Consider the following 19,084-nt stretch of genomic DNA (forward strand, 5'->3'; position numbering starts at 1 on the left):
TGCAGCTATATTGCTGTTTTTGTCAGGCTAGCTCAATGAGGGCTGTTGTGAGTATGTCTGTGCAAGCTGGGAATCACACCCCTAGCTTGGAGTATACTTCTAGCCGCAGACTATCAACAGCTACTGCATCTATCTCATGGTTGGCTAGTGTTTAAAATATATCTATCGCCACAACTCCTTCTGATGAATTCTCTCCAGGGGAGGGTGTTGAGTCCCACATGGGGTTGGGAAGTCACCAAGACCCTACATAGTTATTCCATCCTCTCTGGTGCTGTCCAAGTGGCAGGAATGGGTCCCTGCAGCTGGGGAAGGTGAGAAAATCCATTAACTTGTTAGTGGACACATGTTAATGAGTCGTACACTAGATATCCCTGTAGTTCAGGATTGTGAATGTGCTGGCAGGGGGGTCTGTCTATTACCTAATGCTCTAATCCCTTTCCTCACACATCCCCGCCCTGTGGTCAATTCCCAACCCTACCAAGCAGCTCACAGAGTCCAGACGACTTCTGCATCTCCAGATGCTGCCCACTGCTGCTGTGGGAGAGGACAATGGTTAGGTTAATGAATTAGGAATTGACTAATAGACTAACTTGAATTATCAGAAGGTCCAGGCGAAGTCAGATTTAGAGCTAGTTACAATTTCTAAGTGATAGATTGAGAAAAAAGTCGTGCTATGAAAGGTAAGGAAACTAAGCTTGGTGTGCAGTCTGTTATATCTGTTTTTTAATAAAAGATATTCATTAAACACATTAAAAAGGTCTGTGTTTTTCTATTAATTAATATTAAACCCAATGAAAGAACCATTATATGACATTTTGAGTTGGAAGAAATGCATATGCTTTCATAGCATGGTAATATTATAACTGCTATAAGGAATGATCTAACAATATGCTTCGCATTCCAGCTCAATTTTAATTTTCTTTCAGGTTCATTATTACAATGAAACTTATGCAGTGTGGGAGCCTCTTATTGAACGAATTGATGGAGGAAGGAAACCATGGAATTTAAAACTTGAAGTATGGAAACACAACGGAAAATATATGAAATATTCATTGTCAATATACAATTTTTTTAACATGTTGATGCATTAAGATATTGACCCATGACCTTCCAGATACTGTCCTCTTTGACTGAGGATATGTGTACACTGCAATTAAAACCCCATGGTTAGCCTGTGCCAGCTAACTCGGGCTGCAGGGCTATTTAGTTGCACTGTAGACTTCTTGGCTCGGGCTGGAGCCGAGGCTCTAGGATCCTGTGAGGTAGAAGGGCCCCAGAGTTCGGGCTGCAGCCTGAGCCTGGAAGTATAGACTGCAATGGAACAGCCAACAGCTGCAGCCCCGCAAGCCAGAGTCAGCTGGCACAGGCTAACTGTAGGTGTCTAATTGCCATGTAGACAGACCTGTCAGGGTTGAAAATGCTGAATATTGTTTGCGGAATTCTCAAAGAGGCTGCCTTCAAACTAAATATAATAGCCTCTTCCTTGTACATGATACTAAATGCTTTATACTGACAAGAGGGGCAACATAAACTTTCAGGAGAACTTTCAACGATAATAGTCACTGCTAACTAGTGATTAAAAACATGTTGTGTAGAGGGGGAATTGTAATTACCTACGCTTCTTAGAGATGCTGTTAGGCCTTGGTGGAGAAAATGCTGCCTTTGTTGGTATTGCAGTGACCCTAAGTGCACTTTAAAGTAACAGCCCTGTACTTTAAAGAGCTCTCACTTGGTACTGGTTTTGGATTCCAATAAATCTTTGTCCCCCATAGGCAGATTGTATCCCATTTTTTAAGTAACATTTGCACTTGGAAATTGTAAATAAAACTGTTTTAGTATGAGAGAATTTTTACAGACTCTCTTCCAGTTTCTGATGGATTTTGGGACCCTGAGTATTCAAGTTAAAAATAAATAAATAAAATAAAATTGTAAGAGCATAACAAAGAACTAGTCAAAGCTAAAAGAACTAGTAAAAACTGAAGGAGACAAAGTAATAAAAAAAAATCAGTATCATGCAGTGATGCTACTAAAATACTTTTAGTGATGATACTCAAAACCACTTTAGGACAAAAAGGTGAGGAGGTCTCTTGAGGAGAACTCTTCTCTAGTCTGAGATGTAGGGAAGGCAGCAGAAAAGCACTTCAGGGAAGCTTACCTCTTTGTACTGCTAACAAGACACTGGAGCCTAAGGAGGCATCTTCAAAAGAGAGGGTCCCAGCTGATGATGATTCGATAAAGGTGAAGAGAAGAGCTGAGTACTAATTTAAACATCTTGGAAATGAATGCAATTACCACTTGAGATGCGAGAGCCCAAATATTGGTGGTAGTGGAAAAACTCTTAGCCTTGCTTATATTAACAGCTAAAAGCCATTGGATTATTTTCCTGAATGAAAGTGCAGAAAACAGTGCTATGTTAACTTTTAATGTTGGTGGGTATGAATTAAATTATGCATACAAGATCATATTAAAGGAATTTGCTAATAATTTCTCAACACGTTTGTGGTTTTAAGAGAAAATTGCAAACCTGCATAAAGCTACCTATGGAAAATTTGGAGAAACAGTTTGTATTCATACTTTTAAACTTAGACAAAGAGAAGGTTTAATGCTGTTGTTTTTTTCCCTTTAGATAAAGACTAACCCTGTACAAGATAAAAGTTTGATACCTGGGGATGATTTTGTTGTTCTTCCTGAAGCACAAACTGCAGTTAACATCTCTTCAAAGTATACAATGAATATAACAATATCCAAATGTTGTCTTGCTGTTTTCAGTAATTTAGCCAAGGTAATTTTAATAAATACGGGACTTGTCGTGAATTAATTTTATGTGTGACCAGTCCTGAATTCTTATTATTAGTGTTCTGCTCGGCCAGTCAGGTTGAGAGTCCACTCACTCATTTTATGTCTTTGGTGACGGGCTGAATTCTTCCTTTTGTCATATAGTTGATCCTTCTAGCTATTAAGAAGTGAGTTTGACTTCTTCAGATAGAAGCCAGCTGCTCCTTTGACTATGAAAATGGAGGTGCTGATATGGGACTTAAAAAGGGAGAAAATGTGAGAGGGAAATGATTGAGTGGGAGTCTTGTAACTTAATCTGAATTGGTACAATAGAAGCAGCCCTTCCCCATGGTGCGTGATCATGGTCCTTGGTCTCTTCATTATAGGGTTGCCTTTCAATAGGCATACTGGGGAAAAAAGGTACTTGCTAACTGTTGACATTTCAAATTTAATGGAGGCAAGCCTCTGCAGCCCACCAGTGTGCTAAACTTCTATTGTATTTTCCTCTTACTCTTGAGGAAGTAGGCCATGCTTGTTCATGTCCCAGAAGATGTTCTATTGTATGGATATTGCTCACTGATACTTTACTAAATAAATATAAATTGGGTTTATCTATGTAGGTGATAATTATATCAGACTTCTTATTCATACATTAACAATGATCATATAAGTTATAATAATGCTAGTGTAATTTACATTTTAGTGTGGTGAAAATGACTCGTATGTTAATGTATGTAATACCAGATTACTTCAAAATACTGAACATTGCTTTTATACAATGATTCCAAAAGCACATACTTTGTTATATACAGTATATAATGTTGCTTCTGTAAAGAAGGTAGTATTGTGTATGGATGTTTTTATGTTAACTGGTTAAGATGTTTTGTTCTATCATGACAACTATCCTTTAAAAATCTTATCATTGTACTTTTTTACAGGCATTTTCTGAAGGGACTGCCTCCACTTTTGATTATTCTTTAAAAGATAGGGCTCCTTTTACAGTGAAAAATGCACTGGGTGTCCCTCTCAAAGTGCATCCTACCATCAATCTTCGAGTGGTTGGTTCAACCTTAAAAGAAGATATTCATGATGTAGAAATTGGTCAGAAATTGGAACTGGAATATTCAGTTTTGGAACCTCTGCATCGAGGAAAGCTGTCCGCATTATATCGTCAAGAGAGCTGCCTGTTCACTTTGAGCTTAGGTAGTGTGCAAGGGATAACTGTTGGTAGAAATTGTGCTTGGTGAAGAGATTCAGGGGAGAGTTACTAGGTTAGTCCATGGGCCACATACCACGTGGTCAAACTTAACCACTGAATTTCCTTGTTCAGCCTGGAGACAACTGCTAGCCGCCAGCTAGCAAGTGTCTTTACTCTTGCCCTGCTGGATGTTTCTTTGAGCCAGGGTTGCCACTCTGTAGGCAATTTCTCATAACACTGACTTGGGTGCTGGGAAAAGAGGAATGGGGAAAATTCAAGTCCCTTTTCCTTTACTTCCCTAATAATAGAACTGAAGGTTAATAAGAAGCACAGGCAGGTAGAACATGTTGCCACTCCTTCAGAGAACTAGGAGAGCTGATGTGACTGCAACTCAGCTGGCCTGCTGACCTCCCCAGTGGAGATCCACCTGTCACCACTCACTTTATATAGCTAGATTCAATCTCTTTGGAATAATCAGGATTTCCCACATGGCAAGTTGTGCTGGTCAATTCCTTGGAGGGAGTACGATAGTGCAGATCCTAGTATACTGGCATTCCCCCATCTCCTCCTTATTAAGAATCTTGAGTTGATTCTGTGTGAAGGACTTCAATTCATTCACCTAACAAACAGCTGAGCGTGCCTCATGATCTACATCCATTATGTTGCAAGGATCCATTTTAGAGGCTGGTGGTATCATACTTGGTTTTCCCATCCATTATTGACTTAAAACTTACTTTTAATTTTCCCTTCTGGTTAACCATGTTCTAGTTACTGTGGGCCAGAAACACAACCTCTGAGGTTTCTTATGTTGGAGGCTATGGGGTAATTGTATTAAGGGGCTGGCATTGCATGCTTGCTTGAAAATGGTAATGATTTGTTCAGTAAGTTTGCAGAATCACATACCAGTGTTGTTTTGTAAAACAGCACCTCTAGGATATTCGGAAGTGGCAAACATCCCTATAGCAAAACCAGGCCGACGATTGCACAGCGTGCGAACTCCTCTTGCTGACCACTCAGACTCTGTTCTGGTACAGATAGATGCAACAGAAGGAAATAAAGTTATTACCATACGGTCTCCTCTGCAGGTAAAATCTATAATAAAATGCATAAAGTTAAATAAGCTCAAAGCCACTGCTTAGAGTTTGTTTACTTCTGGAGAGTAACTTGAACTTCCTTTTTTCTTAAGACATTTTGAGATTATTCTCAGCAAAAGGCAAACAAAAACATAAAATAAAAGCAATTATTTCATAAATGTAAGTAGTATTGTTTTAAATTTACATTTGAGATTGTAATTAAATGTATAATAGGATTTGAATGGAGACATTGTATGCATAAAAATCTGCTTTATGTTAAATACCTATAATGGATAGAAGTGGTACCTTGGCTACATTCCCTTTAAAGATGGTAGTTATTAAATTGTGGCTTAAACTGGCTCTCCTGTAGCTCTAAGCTATATGTTTGCATCTTGCAGTACAAATTACATATTGAAATGTTTTCTTCCAAGCAAATAATATTGTTAATTGAGTAGCTGCAAAGTAGCACGATTGTGGTGGTGGCGTTTTGATGTTTCACATTGCTTTTTTTAGGTTTATGTACACATTAGTTACTTTCTGAGGACAAATCTTTGTAAGTTTCAGTTTGCAAAGGAGCATCTTAATTGGATTTACTGATTTTTTTTTGTACATTATGTATAGTTCATATTTTCATTTTGAAATTTGTGAACTATATTTAATGAGACGTATTCTTTTTTATCATAGATCAAGAATCATTTCTCTGTCCCATTTACAATCTACAAGTTTGTCAGCGATGTTAGACTGCTGGAGCCAATAGGAGTATCTAAACCTGAAGAGGAATTCCATGTTCCTTTAGATTCATACAGGTAAGCTTATTCTGTTATGCCAAATCTGTGTGTGTGATGTGAAATCACCATTATTTGAATCAAAATATTTTTTTTGCCAACTCAGTCCATTAGTCTTACCAGGTACCACTCATACTCAACTTGTGCTGGGCTTTTGTCATGATTGAATTGACAAAAAAAAAATATTTATTTTTTAAAATAATGATATAATGCAACTGGGTTCATTTTTAAAAAAGCCCCCAAAATAGTAGTCATGAAGGGCAAATGGCCTCTCAAAATGGTCGCAGTTTACATTTGTGCAGTTACTTGTGTTGCATGAACACAACCATGATTATTAGTTGTATTTTGTGAACAGTTACACCATTTGCCTAATCATAACTGCATTTGCAAATCTAACTTTTTTTATATATCTGACCTGAAATAGCCAACCATGAGAGGAGATTTTCTAAGATCCAGGGACAAAGTCAATCCATTATCTTCGGTTGGGATGGTATAGCATTTACATACTTTTTCATTGAAATATTTTGGCTTTTTAGGTTGTATTTTTGAATCATTGTTTATTTCCATTGTTTACTTCCCCTCCCCAATTTTTAACTCCTTTTTTTCCTTTTATAGTGTATCGTACTTACAAGGTGTTTATATTCAGTTGTTGATGTTTGTTGTGGATTTCAGTGCTTTGAGACTTGAGAGAATGTAGAAGCTTCTAAACACTTGCATGTCAGTGGAATTCTGGTCTAAAACTGATGGGATATTAGATCTGTGAGCCTTACTTAAGCAGAAATTTCAAAAGGTGACAGATAAGTTCTCATCTGAGTCTCCAATATCTATATTTTCATTGAGGTCTCCAAGTATCACAGTTCATTTAACCTTCTGTCATCCTGTGTCTGGTGAAACACTCATCAAGATGAATGATATATCCAAAGAATCATAGGCTAAACCAGAATTAAACAGTGGAATCCAAGTCAGACCTAATTAGAAATAAACTGCATTTAGTGTCTCATAAGGACTCAGTTTAACCCATCAGTTTCTATTGGCTTTACAAAATTTAGAGTTCATAGATTCTAAGCATCCCAGGATCACATTATTTCTTTTGCCCACAGTGTCACACTGGGAGCTCATGTTAAGCTGATCTCAACTGCAAAATCTTTAGAGTCACTGCTTCCCAGAGAAGTGTCCCCAATCCTGTACATATCGACTATGTTCTTTGTTTCCCAGGTGTATATGTTTTACATTATTTGCTTGCTTCCAGTTTACCGAGTGACCTAGATCACTCTGAATCAGTGGCCTGTTCTCTTCATTATTTACAGCTGCCCCAATTTTTGTCACCTGCAAATTGTATCCAGGATAAGTTTCCTTCCAGGTCTTTAATAAAAATGTTCAATAGCATAGAGCCAAGAACCAGTCCTTGTGGGACCCCACTGAACACTGACATGTTCAATGATGACTTACCATTTACAATTATATTTTGAGACCTATCAGTTAGCCAGGTTTTCATCTGTTAAATGTATTTATGTTCATTTTATATTCTGGTTTTGTAAGAAAATGCCACATGGTATCAAGTCAAACATTTCATAGAAGTCTGTTACATTAACACTATTACCTTAATCAACCAAACTTGTCATCTCATCAAAAAAAGATATCAGGTTAGTTTTGACAGGATCTAATATCTATAAACCCATGCTGATTTGCATTAACTACATTATCCTCCTTCAGTTCTTTATTGGATTGCCCTATCAGCTGCTCCAATATCTTCCCCAGGATTGATGTCAAGCTGAAAGGTGTCTGCTTAGCCAGTTCATCCCATTATCCCTTTTGAAAAGTTGTCGCATGAGCTTTCTTCCAATCTTCTGTCCCCAGTGCTCCAAGACATGTTAAAAATCAGTGTTAATGGTCCAGTGAGCTCCTCACCTAGCTCTTTTAAAACTGTTGGGTGCAAAAATGTGTAACTTTAGTAATTGCTGTTTAACATCCTCCAGAGGTACTAGTGGAATGGAGAGAGTGTTACCATTCCCTGATGAGGCTATATCGTGTCTTGTCCCTAGATACAGAACAGAATATTTAACACTTCTACCTTTTCTGCATTATTATTGATGATTCTATCATTTCCATCTAATAATGGGCCCATACCATTGTTGGGGTTCTTGTTGTTGCTAATATATTTTAAAAACTCCTTATTATACTTAACTCAACTGGCCATAGATTGTTTTCCTTATATCTATCCCTTGGCTTTCTTGATCAACTTTCTACAATTCCTAACTTCTGATTTATATTTGTTACTATCAGCTTCCTCTCTCTTCCCTTTGCTATATTTTTTTTAACAGCTGCCTTCATTTTCCCTCTAAACCAGGTCGGTTTATTGCCAACACTGCCTTCTTCCTCGGTTGCGGGATTGTGGCTTTTTGGGTGTCTAGTAAGGTGTTCTTCATTGATTGCCAATTATTATGCACATTTTTCTCATTAAACTCTTCCTCCCAGGTGATTGGGCTCATAATTGTTTTCAGCTTTGTGAAATTGACACTCTTAAAGAACCAAGTATACATATTACTGGTCTGGATTTTATTCTGCTTGCATGTTATAAATGTGGTCAACTGATGATCACTTGTATGTAAGCTACCATTAATTTTTAGTTCTTCTTCGAGTGCTTGTTCATGTCAATTCCAATCAGGTGTGCTCATGCCATGTGCACGGTTATTGGAAACTTTTTTTCCCTTAGCAGCTTCTGTTGGGTTGGCTAGGGAGTGCCCTGGAGTGGCGCCTTCATGGCGCTCAATATATCTCCTTGCTGATGTGACCCCTCCCTCCCCCCCCGCTTCAGTTCCTTCTTATTGTCCATGGCGGTACTGCAACTATGTCTCGCTTGCTTTGCAAGTGCTCCCTTTTGCCTAGTTACTTGTTCTTCTTGTAGGTTTATTGTTTTGTAGCTGTTGTAGTATTAGTGTCGTTGTAGTTTCGTTACTATAGAGGGTGTGAGCGGGATAGTTTTCACATCTTCACTGTTTTGGGGATTCTGGGGCATGCCACGAGCCCACGGCTTTAAGACTTGCAGCACATGCCACAAATCTATGCCAAACAGTGACCCCCATGACTCTTGTCTGAGGTGTCCAGGGGAAGCATATCAGTCTGAGCATTGCGAGATTTGCAGGGCGTTTAAACCCAGGGCCAACAAGAAGCGGGTTTTCCATTTGAGACAGCTGCTCATGGACCGCCAAGGCTCGGGACCGAGCTCCTCAGTGCAGGGCGCTCCGGTGTCTGTTTGCGATTTGGTGCTGAGGAAGGACTCTGCTGCAGGAGACCCTCGACACTGGTGATCCCCGGCACTGCAAAAAGGTGCAGCGCCCCAGCACTGCTCCACTTCTCTCGTGCCTCATAATTGCAAAAAACCTGAGAGAGGACACTTCCCTCACAGAACTGCCAGGCTGCCAGGGGACAGTTCGCAGCACCCGCGCAAATACCTGGCTCCCAGGCAGAATGAGTTGGTGCTATCAACTCCGGCACCTCAGAAGGCACCATTGAGTTTGGCACGAAGTGACTCTTCAGCAGGGCATGGCCAGGTTGAAGTATTGGAGCCACCCTCCACCCCGGACATCAGGGACAAGCCTCTGGTACCAGTGAAACCAGCACCGTCCAGCGGCAAGCCTGCAATGATGCAGTGCTTTCAGTCACTGGACTGGCATCATGCCCGGCATAGCTCCTAATCACCATCGCCACATCATTCTCCACCGCCATGTTCAATGGGAACATGCCTGGTATTGGGGGCGCAGTACTCCATCTTCCCAGCACCAAGCACGCATTGGCACCAATCCGTAATACTCTGACAAGCAGAACCAGAGCACAGCAGCCGATTGCTGTCACCAGACAGGCAGCACCGGTCATTGGCAAGATCATTGTGGCACCAGTCCACTGCTTCTTCCCTGCAGCACTGATGACTGACACATGGGGCCTCAGCACAGCCATGGTCTTTACCCTTGGATTCTTAAAACTCTCTGATAGAGACTCCTGCTATTCGAGGCGCAGTAAGCACAGGTTGAGCAGGTGTCAAAGGGATGTGCATGCGGCTTGGCAGCCACAGTGGCAACCCCCTGCACAATGGCATTTTTGGACCCACTGAGCTTACCATCAGGCCCCGGGTACCCCTTCCAGCAGATCTAGATCGGTTACCTTGGGACGCTTTCCTTCCCAGTCACCTAAGGATAGATCTGCTTGGGGGAGCTGAAGCAACCCTATCTCCCAGGAGTGTGGAATGAGCTTGCAGACCATCTCAGCAGGTCGTTTCATGACCATGAGTGGTCCAACTGTCCAGACATCATACATTCTATCTTCCAAAGGTGGGGATTTCCCCAGGTATATCTCTTTGCCCCCAAGAGCAACAGGAAGTGCCCAACGTTCTGTTCTTTCCAGAAATACAGCCCGGGCTCCATCTCGGACATGTTCATGCTTCCCTGGGGGGCTGCCTCATGTATGCCTTCCTGCCGATCCCCCTCATCCACAAGGTACTCCTCAAGATCTGCAGAGACAAGGCAGAGGTGATTCTGCTGGCCCCAGCATGACCATGCCAACATTGGTACACCATGCTTCTGGAACTATCAGTGGACACCCTGATCGCACTGTCGTTCAACTCCAATCTGATCGCACATGACTATGGTTGCCTCTTTCACCTGGACATCCAGTCCCTCTACCTCATGGCTTGGAAGTTTCATGGGTAAACTTGATAGAACTCCAGTGCTCGGAACAGGTGAGCAAGGTACTGCTTGGTAGCAGGAAACCTTCCACCAGAGCCACTTAAATAGCAAAGTGGAAAAGGTTCTCGTGGTGGTGTGAGCAGTGCCCCATACAGCCCCTTTAAGCATCTATACCGCCCATGCGTGAGTATATATTACACCTGAAACAGCGAGGGTTGGCAGGTTCATCCATCAGGGTGCACTTTACAGCCATTTTGGCATTCCACCCAGGAGAGCTCTGGGGCACTTTGTATTGGTGACCACTGGTACCTGCTTGGGATCTCCATCTGGTCCTCTCCAGATTAATGGGAGCCCCATTTGAACTACTGGCAACATGCTCCCTTCTGTACCCCTCGTGGAAGGTGGCATTCCTGGTTGCCATCACAACAACCAGGAGGGTGTCTGAGAGACACTAATCTCTGACACTCCCTATACGGTCTTCCATAAGGATAAAGTACAACTCGGGTCTCACCCATCCTTCCTGCCCAAGGTGGTGTCTCAATTCCACATTGACCAAGATACCTTTCTGCCAGTCTTCTATCCCAAGCCACATGCTAGTGCGCAGGAGCAGAAGCTTCACTCCCAAATGTCGGGAGAACACTAGCATTCTACATTGAGTGCACAAAGCCTTTTAGGAAGTTGAATCAACTGTTCAGAGCGGTGACAGACCGGATGAAGGGATGTCTGGTCTTTTCACAATGCATCTCTTACTGGATCACGGACTGCATCCGTACCTACTGCGAGCTGGCCTAGGTCCCAGCCCTGGCGATTACAGTCCACTCAACAGGAGCATAAGCCTCATCAGCCAACCTCCTGGCCCAGGTGCCCATCCAGGAGATCTGCAGAGTGGCAACCTGGTCTTCTGTGCACATGTTTACCACCCACTATGCCAGAGAGGATGCAGCTTCAGCAGTGCGTTTTTCCAGTCAGTGATTCCTTAACTTCAGCTGCACCTCTGGGGAGAGTTTGAGAATCACCTGTTTGGAATCGATGTGAACAAGCACTCAAAGAAGAAAAAACGGTTACTCACCTTCTCGTAACTGTTCTTTGAGATGTGTTCACATCCATTCCAATACCCACCTGCCTTCCCCTCTGTTGGAGTAGCCGACAAGAAGAAACTGAAGGCGGGGTTGGGTCGGCAGGGTCATATATTGAGTGCCATGAAGGCGCCACTCCAGGGGGCTCCATAGCCTATCTGACGGAAGCTGCTAAGGGAAAAAGTTTGCGACAGCCGCACACGCGGTGCATGCACACGATTGGAATGGACATGACAACACATCTCGAAAAACAACAGTTACAAGAAGGTGAGTACCCATTTTTTCTGTGATCAGTTTCTCTTTATCTATTAGGGCAAGGTCTAATATAGAATTCTCCTGTATTCATTTTCCTGCAACATCTTTTTTCATCCAGGCTACAAACACTAAAGAATTGACCATATTATTATAAATATTTCTCATACTGTTAATAAGGTTGTCTATGAATGTCCAGGAACGTGGTTGATTACATTATTCTTTCTGATAATCCTAGTACACTATTTTTCATTGCATAAAGGGTTAATCAGTTGGGGTTTTCAGAGCTTTTCGGTTACTCGGTGTGATTAGGTTATTCTATTTGTTTCATCTAAAATTAAATGTGTTATCAACACTTGTGTGTTTGTGAAGGCTCTATTAGTGGTTTTTGTTTTTTCCCTCCCATGTAGGTGTCATCTATTTATTCAACCAACAGGGGTCTTAGAAGGTCAGTTTAAAGAATCCACAACTTATATTGCCTGGAGAGAAGAGCTTCATAAAAGCAGTGAAGTGAGATGTATGTTACAGTGCCCTTCTACCGAAGTAAGCTTCTTGCCTCTAATAGTCACGACAATTGCTGTTCCTGATGAACTAAACTTTATTGCAACGTCTGAGGAGGACTGGGATCCAGCCTACATTATCCATCTTTACCCAACGCTCACTTTGAGGAATCTTCTGCCATACTCTTTGAGATATTTACTTGAGGTATGGAATTTAAGCAATCGTGACTTTTTAAAATAAAGTTAAGGAAAACATTCAATGATTTCCATCTATAAACAGACGATATTAAGTTATATATTCTATGGACTACATTGGTTCTTGGATTCTAGGGCAAGGGATGTAAGCTGGAGTTTTCCTTCATCCCAACTCAGTCTGAGTGCTCTTGCATGATGAGACTTAGTACCCAGAGACAGTTGAAGTTGTTGTGTTGCCATCCACCTGGAGTAACAAGGGTTAGGGACTAGGTTTTTCTAGAGGATCAAATATTGTTCATACAAGGAACGTTGTTCCCCACTTGTACCTTAATTTAGTGCCAAGGAGAACCATATTGCTAAATGTCAAAACTGATGGACACTAGATTTTTTTTTTTTTCCTGGCTGTTAATTTAGGTCTTCATGATGGCCATCGATTACATTTCTAGCCAAGTTAAATGTTAAGAAGTTAGTGGCTTTCTTGATAATTTCCCCTTCCTCACTTTCTTGGTGAGATAACATGGAGAAGCATTTCCAGTGTCACATCAGAGGAGGACAGACTTCCATAAAGAATAGTAGAACAATAATCTCCCATCCTTTTTCCCTCAGTCCATTGTGCACACGTGCTCTCCTTCCCAAAAACCCAAACAAAAAAAAAGCCCACCCAAATACTTTTAACTCTGTAGCTAAAATATTGCAGAAGTAAGAAAATTTGGTCTTGAATTGTTTTGTTTTTTGTTTTGTAAGAGAACAAGACCCCTGAAAGAATGAAATCCTCTTAAGCTTTATACAGCAATAGATAGCCTGAAATGACTGCTGTGAGGTGTTTCAGTCTCCTGACCTAAAGGAAATTGGTATTTATCCCTTGATTGACCAAGAAGCAACCTAGTGTTCATCGCACACATTTTTGAGGCATTGAAGAGCACTTGTTAGTGTTTATTTCTGTTATCGCCAGCTGATTTGTGTGTCCTGGCTTCACTTATGAGAGGTAAAATGCATTAATTGCATCTGATCACCACAGGCCCATTTTAAGGCTTCAGAATACCACTACTATATTAGTCCCAAACTAGGAGAGTCTTTGGATGGACAGGTAATTATCAGACAATAAATTGAGTTTTTGAGAGAGCTCCTGTATCATGGATGTGCCACAAATTTGCCCAATTAAGTTGTTTATATAGTTAATCATGGTAGTTAGTAAAAAAAAAAAACTTTGTAGGTAGAGCTGGTTGCTAGAGTAATTTCTCTCGAAAAACTTGTGACAAGTTGACTGAAAGGTCATGCTTGGATCCAAAATTGTAACAGGAGTGTAATACCGTATGGAGAGAGAAGTGAGGAACGATTGTTGTACCTGGGCAGGGGATCCTCTCACAGAAACAAATAGCTCTCAATTTGTGAAACTAAACTTGTATGTTCTAGTAGTTGGAGGAAAAGACCTAGTTAGCTTGCAGATGTGCCATGGGTTTTATGTGTAACTTGAGGCAAGTTGATTTAGCTACTGTGATACCTGTAAAATACCTCTTTAACTGTGAAATAGTTGAATGAAAGGGGTTGTATAAGAATCCCCTTGTTGACAGTTTGATCTGTTTTAGGTTTTGAAACCAGACTAAATTTGTAAGTGTCTTTTCTCCATCGGCCATACTGAATTCAGTAACATTGTGTTTGGACTTCAGACCAGGGTTTCTCAAACAGGGGTTGCTGTTTGTGTAGGGAAAGCCCCTGGCGGGCCGGGCCGGTATGTTTACCTGCCCCGTCCGCAGGTCCGGCCGATCGTGGCTCCCACTTGCTGCACATCGCTGCTCTGGGCTAATGGGAGCCGCTGGAAGCAGTGGCCAGTACATCCCTCAGCCTGCGCCGCTTCCAGCAGCTCCCGTTGACCCGGAGCAGCAATCTGCAGCCACGATTGGCCAGACCTGCAGACTGGGCAGGTAAACAAACCGGCCTGGCTCACCAGGGGCTTTCCCTACACAAGCGGCAACCCCTGTTTGAGAAACCCTGTTTTAGACAAATATAGCTATTAAGAGAATGTTTGAAATAATATGATGATTAATCATTATGCTGTATTATATTGGCTTGTCCCTGAATTCTTAAGGCTTCCTGTGTACAGTGGGCAGTCATGATGGCCCTGTACTGTGTCTGTAATCAAAGATATCCCTTAGTGGAAACTCTAGGGTCAAGTGAACAGCTAAAACTTAAAAAGTGGAATATAAGCTATTGCACTCGTTTTGTAGTAACCACTGTTCAGTACTGTATAGTTCTTACCAGTAAACCTCTTAAAAATTGTTTTGTTTTATTTTAGGGAACAGCAGAAGCACATGAGTTGCTAGAAGGGAGTGCTGCAGATGTTCTTCACTCAAGAATCAGTGGGGAAATAATGGAGTTAGTTCTGATAAAATATCAGGGTAAAAACTGGAATGGACATTTTAGAGTCCATGATGGGCTGCCAGAATTTTTTCCTGTGTGTTTTACCGCCAGTTCCACAGATATGATGACAATAGATGTCTATATACATGTTAGGCAAGTTGGTAGCCGTATGATCCTGTCTGTGTTCAGTCCTTACTGGATAATCAATAAGACTTCCCGGGTTCTGCAGTATCGTGCTGAAGATATACATGTGAAACACCCAGCAGATTACAGAGACACTATCCTATTTTCCTTTAAGAAAAGGAACATTTTTAGTAAAAACAAGGTATGCTACCTAATTTCTTTTAAAATATCCTCAAGTGAGGAATTATTTAATTTTTGACATTATTCATGCTTGGCCTTGAAATTCTTACCCTGCTTCAGTATCAATACTTGTTTAAAAAAATCTGTCAATAGAACATCTGTATTTTTGTGTTTTTGTTTAAATTTAGCTCTCCTTTTGGGAAGAGAAATAAACACTAGTTTATATCTCTCTTGCCTCTTTCTCTTCCCAAAATCTCGGGGAAGGTTGGGGAAACAAAGGAGCAACTTGTACAGGCAGCGTAGCGTTAGTTCATCCTGCACTGACATAATCTGGAATTCAACTTTTAAAAAAAGGAAATAAAAAATGTTGGAAAATGTGAAGCAGTGCTAATCTTGTATTTACAAAAATTATAATAAATAGAGTTGTAATTTTGAAGGGGAAATTGTATCTTATTGTGGGGGTTTGAGCCACTAGAAGGCAATAAAAGCATCTATTTCATTTCTTATTTATTAGATTTGAAGACAAGTATATTAAGTGGGAGGGTGGACAAGTGAGATAGTTGCTTGCTATTGATTTTTAAGGCTATCATTTCTCTCACAGCTGTTTAGAGTCAGTCAATTTAACAGAAGTTCACTAGGCAAAGGGGTTTGGGTGATGAACATCCCATTAGTTCCTTGTCTGAGGGTACATTCTGTTAAATGTTAGTCATGATCTTAAAAAAAAAAAAGGGGGGGGGGCGGGATCTGTGACACAATAAATGAAACAATTTGTTAGTTTTACTCTTCTCATATTTTTTTGGATTATGTAGGCCGTTAGTCCTGGACGTTCCACCTTTAAATTGTCAGCAATAAGTGCAGACTGGTCTTGACAGCATCTTTTGGTTGTTACGTTGACCTTTAAATAGAGACCACAGTCATTTACATATTTTTCTTCGCCCTCTTTATTTACATGCTACGGTCACTAAGGGCTACCAGGGCAGATGGCATATTTGGTTTTGTGTGTTCTTCTATTGATCACCTATCTTCTGATGTAGTGAACCTCTTTGCCAGAGCCCGAGAACTTGGCAGTTTTAGTAACCCAGCTAGCTGGAATTGCAGCAGTGAAACTGAGTGACTTGGCTAGTAATACATCATGGGTGGGATTTTCAAAAGCTTACGACCTAGGCGTTGGTGCCGTTACACAGTTGGTCTAGATGTTTAATATAATATAATACACTATGGATAATCTTGCTGTCTATCATATGAACTTAAGTTTTTTTTGAATTTACATAAAAATGCTTTTTCTTCTGTAGATCCAATTATGTATTTCAACTAGTTCGTGGTCCACTAGCTTCTCCCTTGATACAGTAGGAAGTTACGGATGTGTAAAGTGCCCAGGCAATGACAGGGACTATCTGGTAAGGCCTACTTTCTGTATTTGTTTAGTATAGTAATTTGATACAAATAAGTTTTAACAAAAGCCAATTTGATATTTCCTCTTTATTTCTTGGGTGCATTGATTTGTTAACATAATCACACTAGTATGCATAATACCACGTAGTTCAATGTTTGGTGGCCAGTAGTTGGGCCACCTGGGGATTTAGGCCTAGTTTATGAAAAAAGATGTTTGGGCATGGTGAGGCCTACCTTTTCAAAGATGGACATACCATCTCAGATAAGTTAGAGACACAGATGATCAAGTTGCAACTACTTGATTTATTTGTACAGTGCCTACTACAGGGAATCCTGGTTAATGACTGGGACTTCTAGGTGCTACAAATAATAAATAAGTTCACAAATAATTAATAGTACATACACACTTAATTTTGTTTGTCAGTCTTTGAAATATCAGATTCAGACTATATACAGGGGTTATCTTAAAAAAAAATCAGATAACTAAATAACATTACCTTGTTTGGAGATATTGAAATAACCGTCCTAGGGGCAAAATGGAAACATTTATAGAGAGACTACAAACATTTCCTTTTAAAGATAAACTTTATCTTTCCCATCAAACCAAAACCACTTATTCCCTTTTTTAATAGCCCTTCAGAACCCACCTCCTGTCCTATTAAAGGCCAGATTGACCCCTGGTTATTTTCCATTTTTTCATCTCTTGCTCTGTTCATCTGGGCTAAGTCCAAAGCCTGTCACTTTTCTCCCAATAGCATTTTGAAAATCTGACCTTCCCCCACTCCCTCCCATGTTGAGCAAATCATATTTATCTCATGTCTTTATTGCAGTAATTTTATTCTCCTTGGGTTTCCCTTCTCTAATTGAATATAAAATACCACTGCTAAAATAATCTGTGTCCACTGTATTGGGTATATCACACACTTCTTTGAAGGTACAGTCTCTGTTTCTTGGAGTTTGTGTAGTCTCTAGCACTGGTCCTACTACTGTTGAGGCCTTTGAATATTGATGTTAATAGGACAATAAATATGTAGAAGGAATAACTTTATGGGATCACAAAGGTTTACTTTTCCACTTGTTTTATTTATGTCAAGCAGATGAAAATACCATGGAGAAATGGGCTGAGTTTAACCAAGTTATTTTCATTCAACAGGTTGGAGTTAGCATCAAAATGAGTAGTTTTAATCTTACCAGGATAGTTACCTTAACTCCATTCTACACCATAGCAAACAATTCTTCTCTGGAGCTGGAAGTTGGAGAAATCAAGTCTAATGGCTCTTTGCCAACTCATAACTGGAATTATTTCTCATCTTCAGAGGTATTCTTTTGTTTTTCTTGCTTTAGATGTTTCTAAAACAGATGACTCTGTGTAAGGTAAAATATTTAGAAACAAATACTCATATTTTTATTAATCAGACTGAGGTGTTTGTCAAACTAATGAAGAAAATTCAATAGGCAGTCTGATGTAAGGTTCTTAGGTCATCATAGATGGAGTAACTTAGTAAGTGACAGTGTAAATGTGTACTCGTTGATGTCGGGTATGGAGGGAGAGTATCTGAAGACTAATCCATATTTGTCATTAACAAACCTTTGTAACAATATTGCTGAATTATCATCATGTTACATGTGTTCTTTGTTTAATTTTTCCTCCCAGTGTCTTCCATTTTGGCCTGAAAATTTGTCTGGTAAATTATGTGTCAGAGTGGTGGGCTGTGAAAGTGCATCCGCACCATTCTTCTGTAACACACAGGACAATGGTACTTTGTTAAGTCTGGAAGAGTTGGTAAGTCTTTGACTTTAAATAATATTTTCTATTATTTTGTTACGTTTGTAGTGTTAACCAAGTCAGTGAAATTCCTTAGTCCCCTGCATTGAGTGCTGGCAGATGGATTTAAAGTACCTATTGAAAAGTCAGGGTGAATGTAGCAGGATATGCACTTTGTGCTTATGCAGGATATGCAGTCTGTACTCTTAAAAATCCTTTTTGTTAGATGTATGAAACTGGGTGGAGTTGACTTCTTCACAAGCTTATAACAAACTGCACAGCTGTATTGATCTATAAATAGAATGGTATATATCAGCTGCAGTTTGTTTACTTGATTTGCAGCAAAATTTGCTGTGATGTGTGCGCCACCACAAAAAGAAGGGAAGCTTACTTCTCTGTCTTAAATTCTTAAGCCATTACAACATCCTAAAGAGATGTGATGTAACATTCTTGACAATCAAATGGACAATAATTAGTATGGTCTAAAAATGGTTTCGTGTTTAAACTGATAAAATTTTTGAATTTTTTTACTTGCATTACATGCCACCGTGAAATTCTAGGCACATAAGTGTTGCCTGCTCAAACAAGTCATTCGAAGCAGAGTTACTTTACATGTAATCAAAACCAAACACTGAATGGTTGAACAGATTGTTAGGCATGTCACGCAACTGATTGTTGGGGATAATTTTGGATTGTAGATTGCTGGAGAGATGTGCCGAAGCACTTACATTTA

At 40.2% G+C, this 19,084-nt stretch overlaps 1 protein-coding gene across 1 annotated transcript in view; it reads left to right on the forward strand.

Moving 5' to 3' along the window:
* The window catches only part of VPS13C (vacuolar protein sorting 13 homolog C), a 211,599-nt gene that overhangs the window by 141,636 nt on the left and 50,879 nt on the right, over positions 1 to 19,084 (forward strand). Inside the window, 10 exon segments of the mRNA XM_075069560.1 lie at positions 927 to 1,016; positions 2,627 to 2,782; positions 3,714 to 3,978; positions 4,898 to 5,058; positions 5,731 to 5,852; positions 12,249 to 12,543; positions 14,827 to 15,216; positions 16,487 to 16,591; positions 17,740 to 17,904; positions 18,241 to 18,369. Of these exon segments, the coding sequence (XP_074925661.1) occupies positions 927 to 1,016; positions 2,627 to 2,782; positions 3,714 to 3,978; positions 4,898 to 5,058; positions 5,731 to 5,852; positions 12,249 to 12,543; positions 14,827 to 15,216; positions 16,487 to 16,591; positions 17,740 to 17,904; positions 18,241 to 18,369 (1,878 nt within the window).

Source organism: Chelonoidis abingdonii, chromosome 9 (assembly GCF_003597395.2).
Source record: "Chelonoidis abingdonii isolate Lonesome George chromosome 9, CheloAbing_2.0, whole genome shotgun sequence".
NCBI lineage: Eukaryota > Metazoa > Chordata > Testudines > Testudinidae > Chelonoidis > Chelonoidis abingdonii.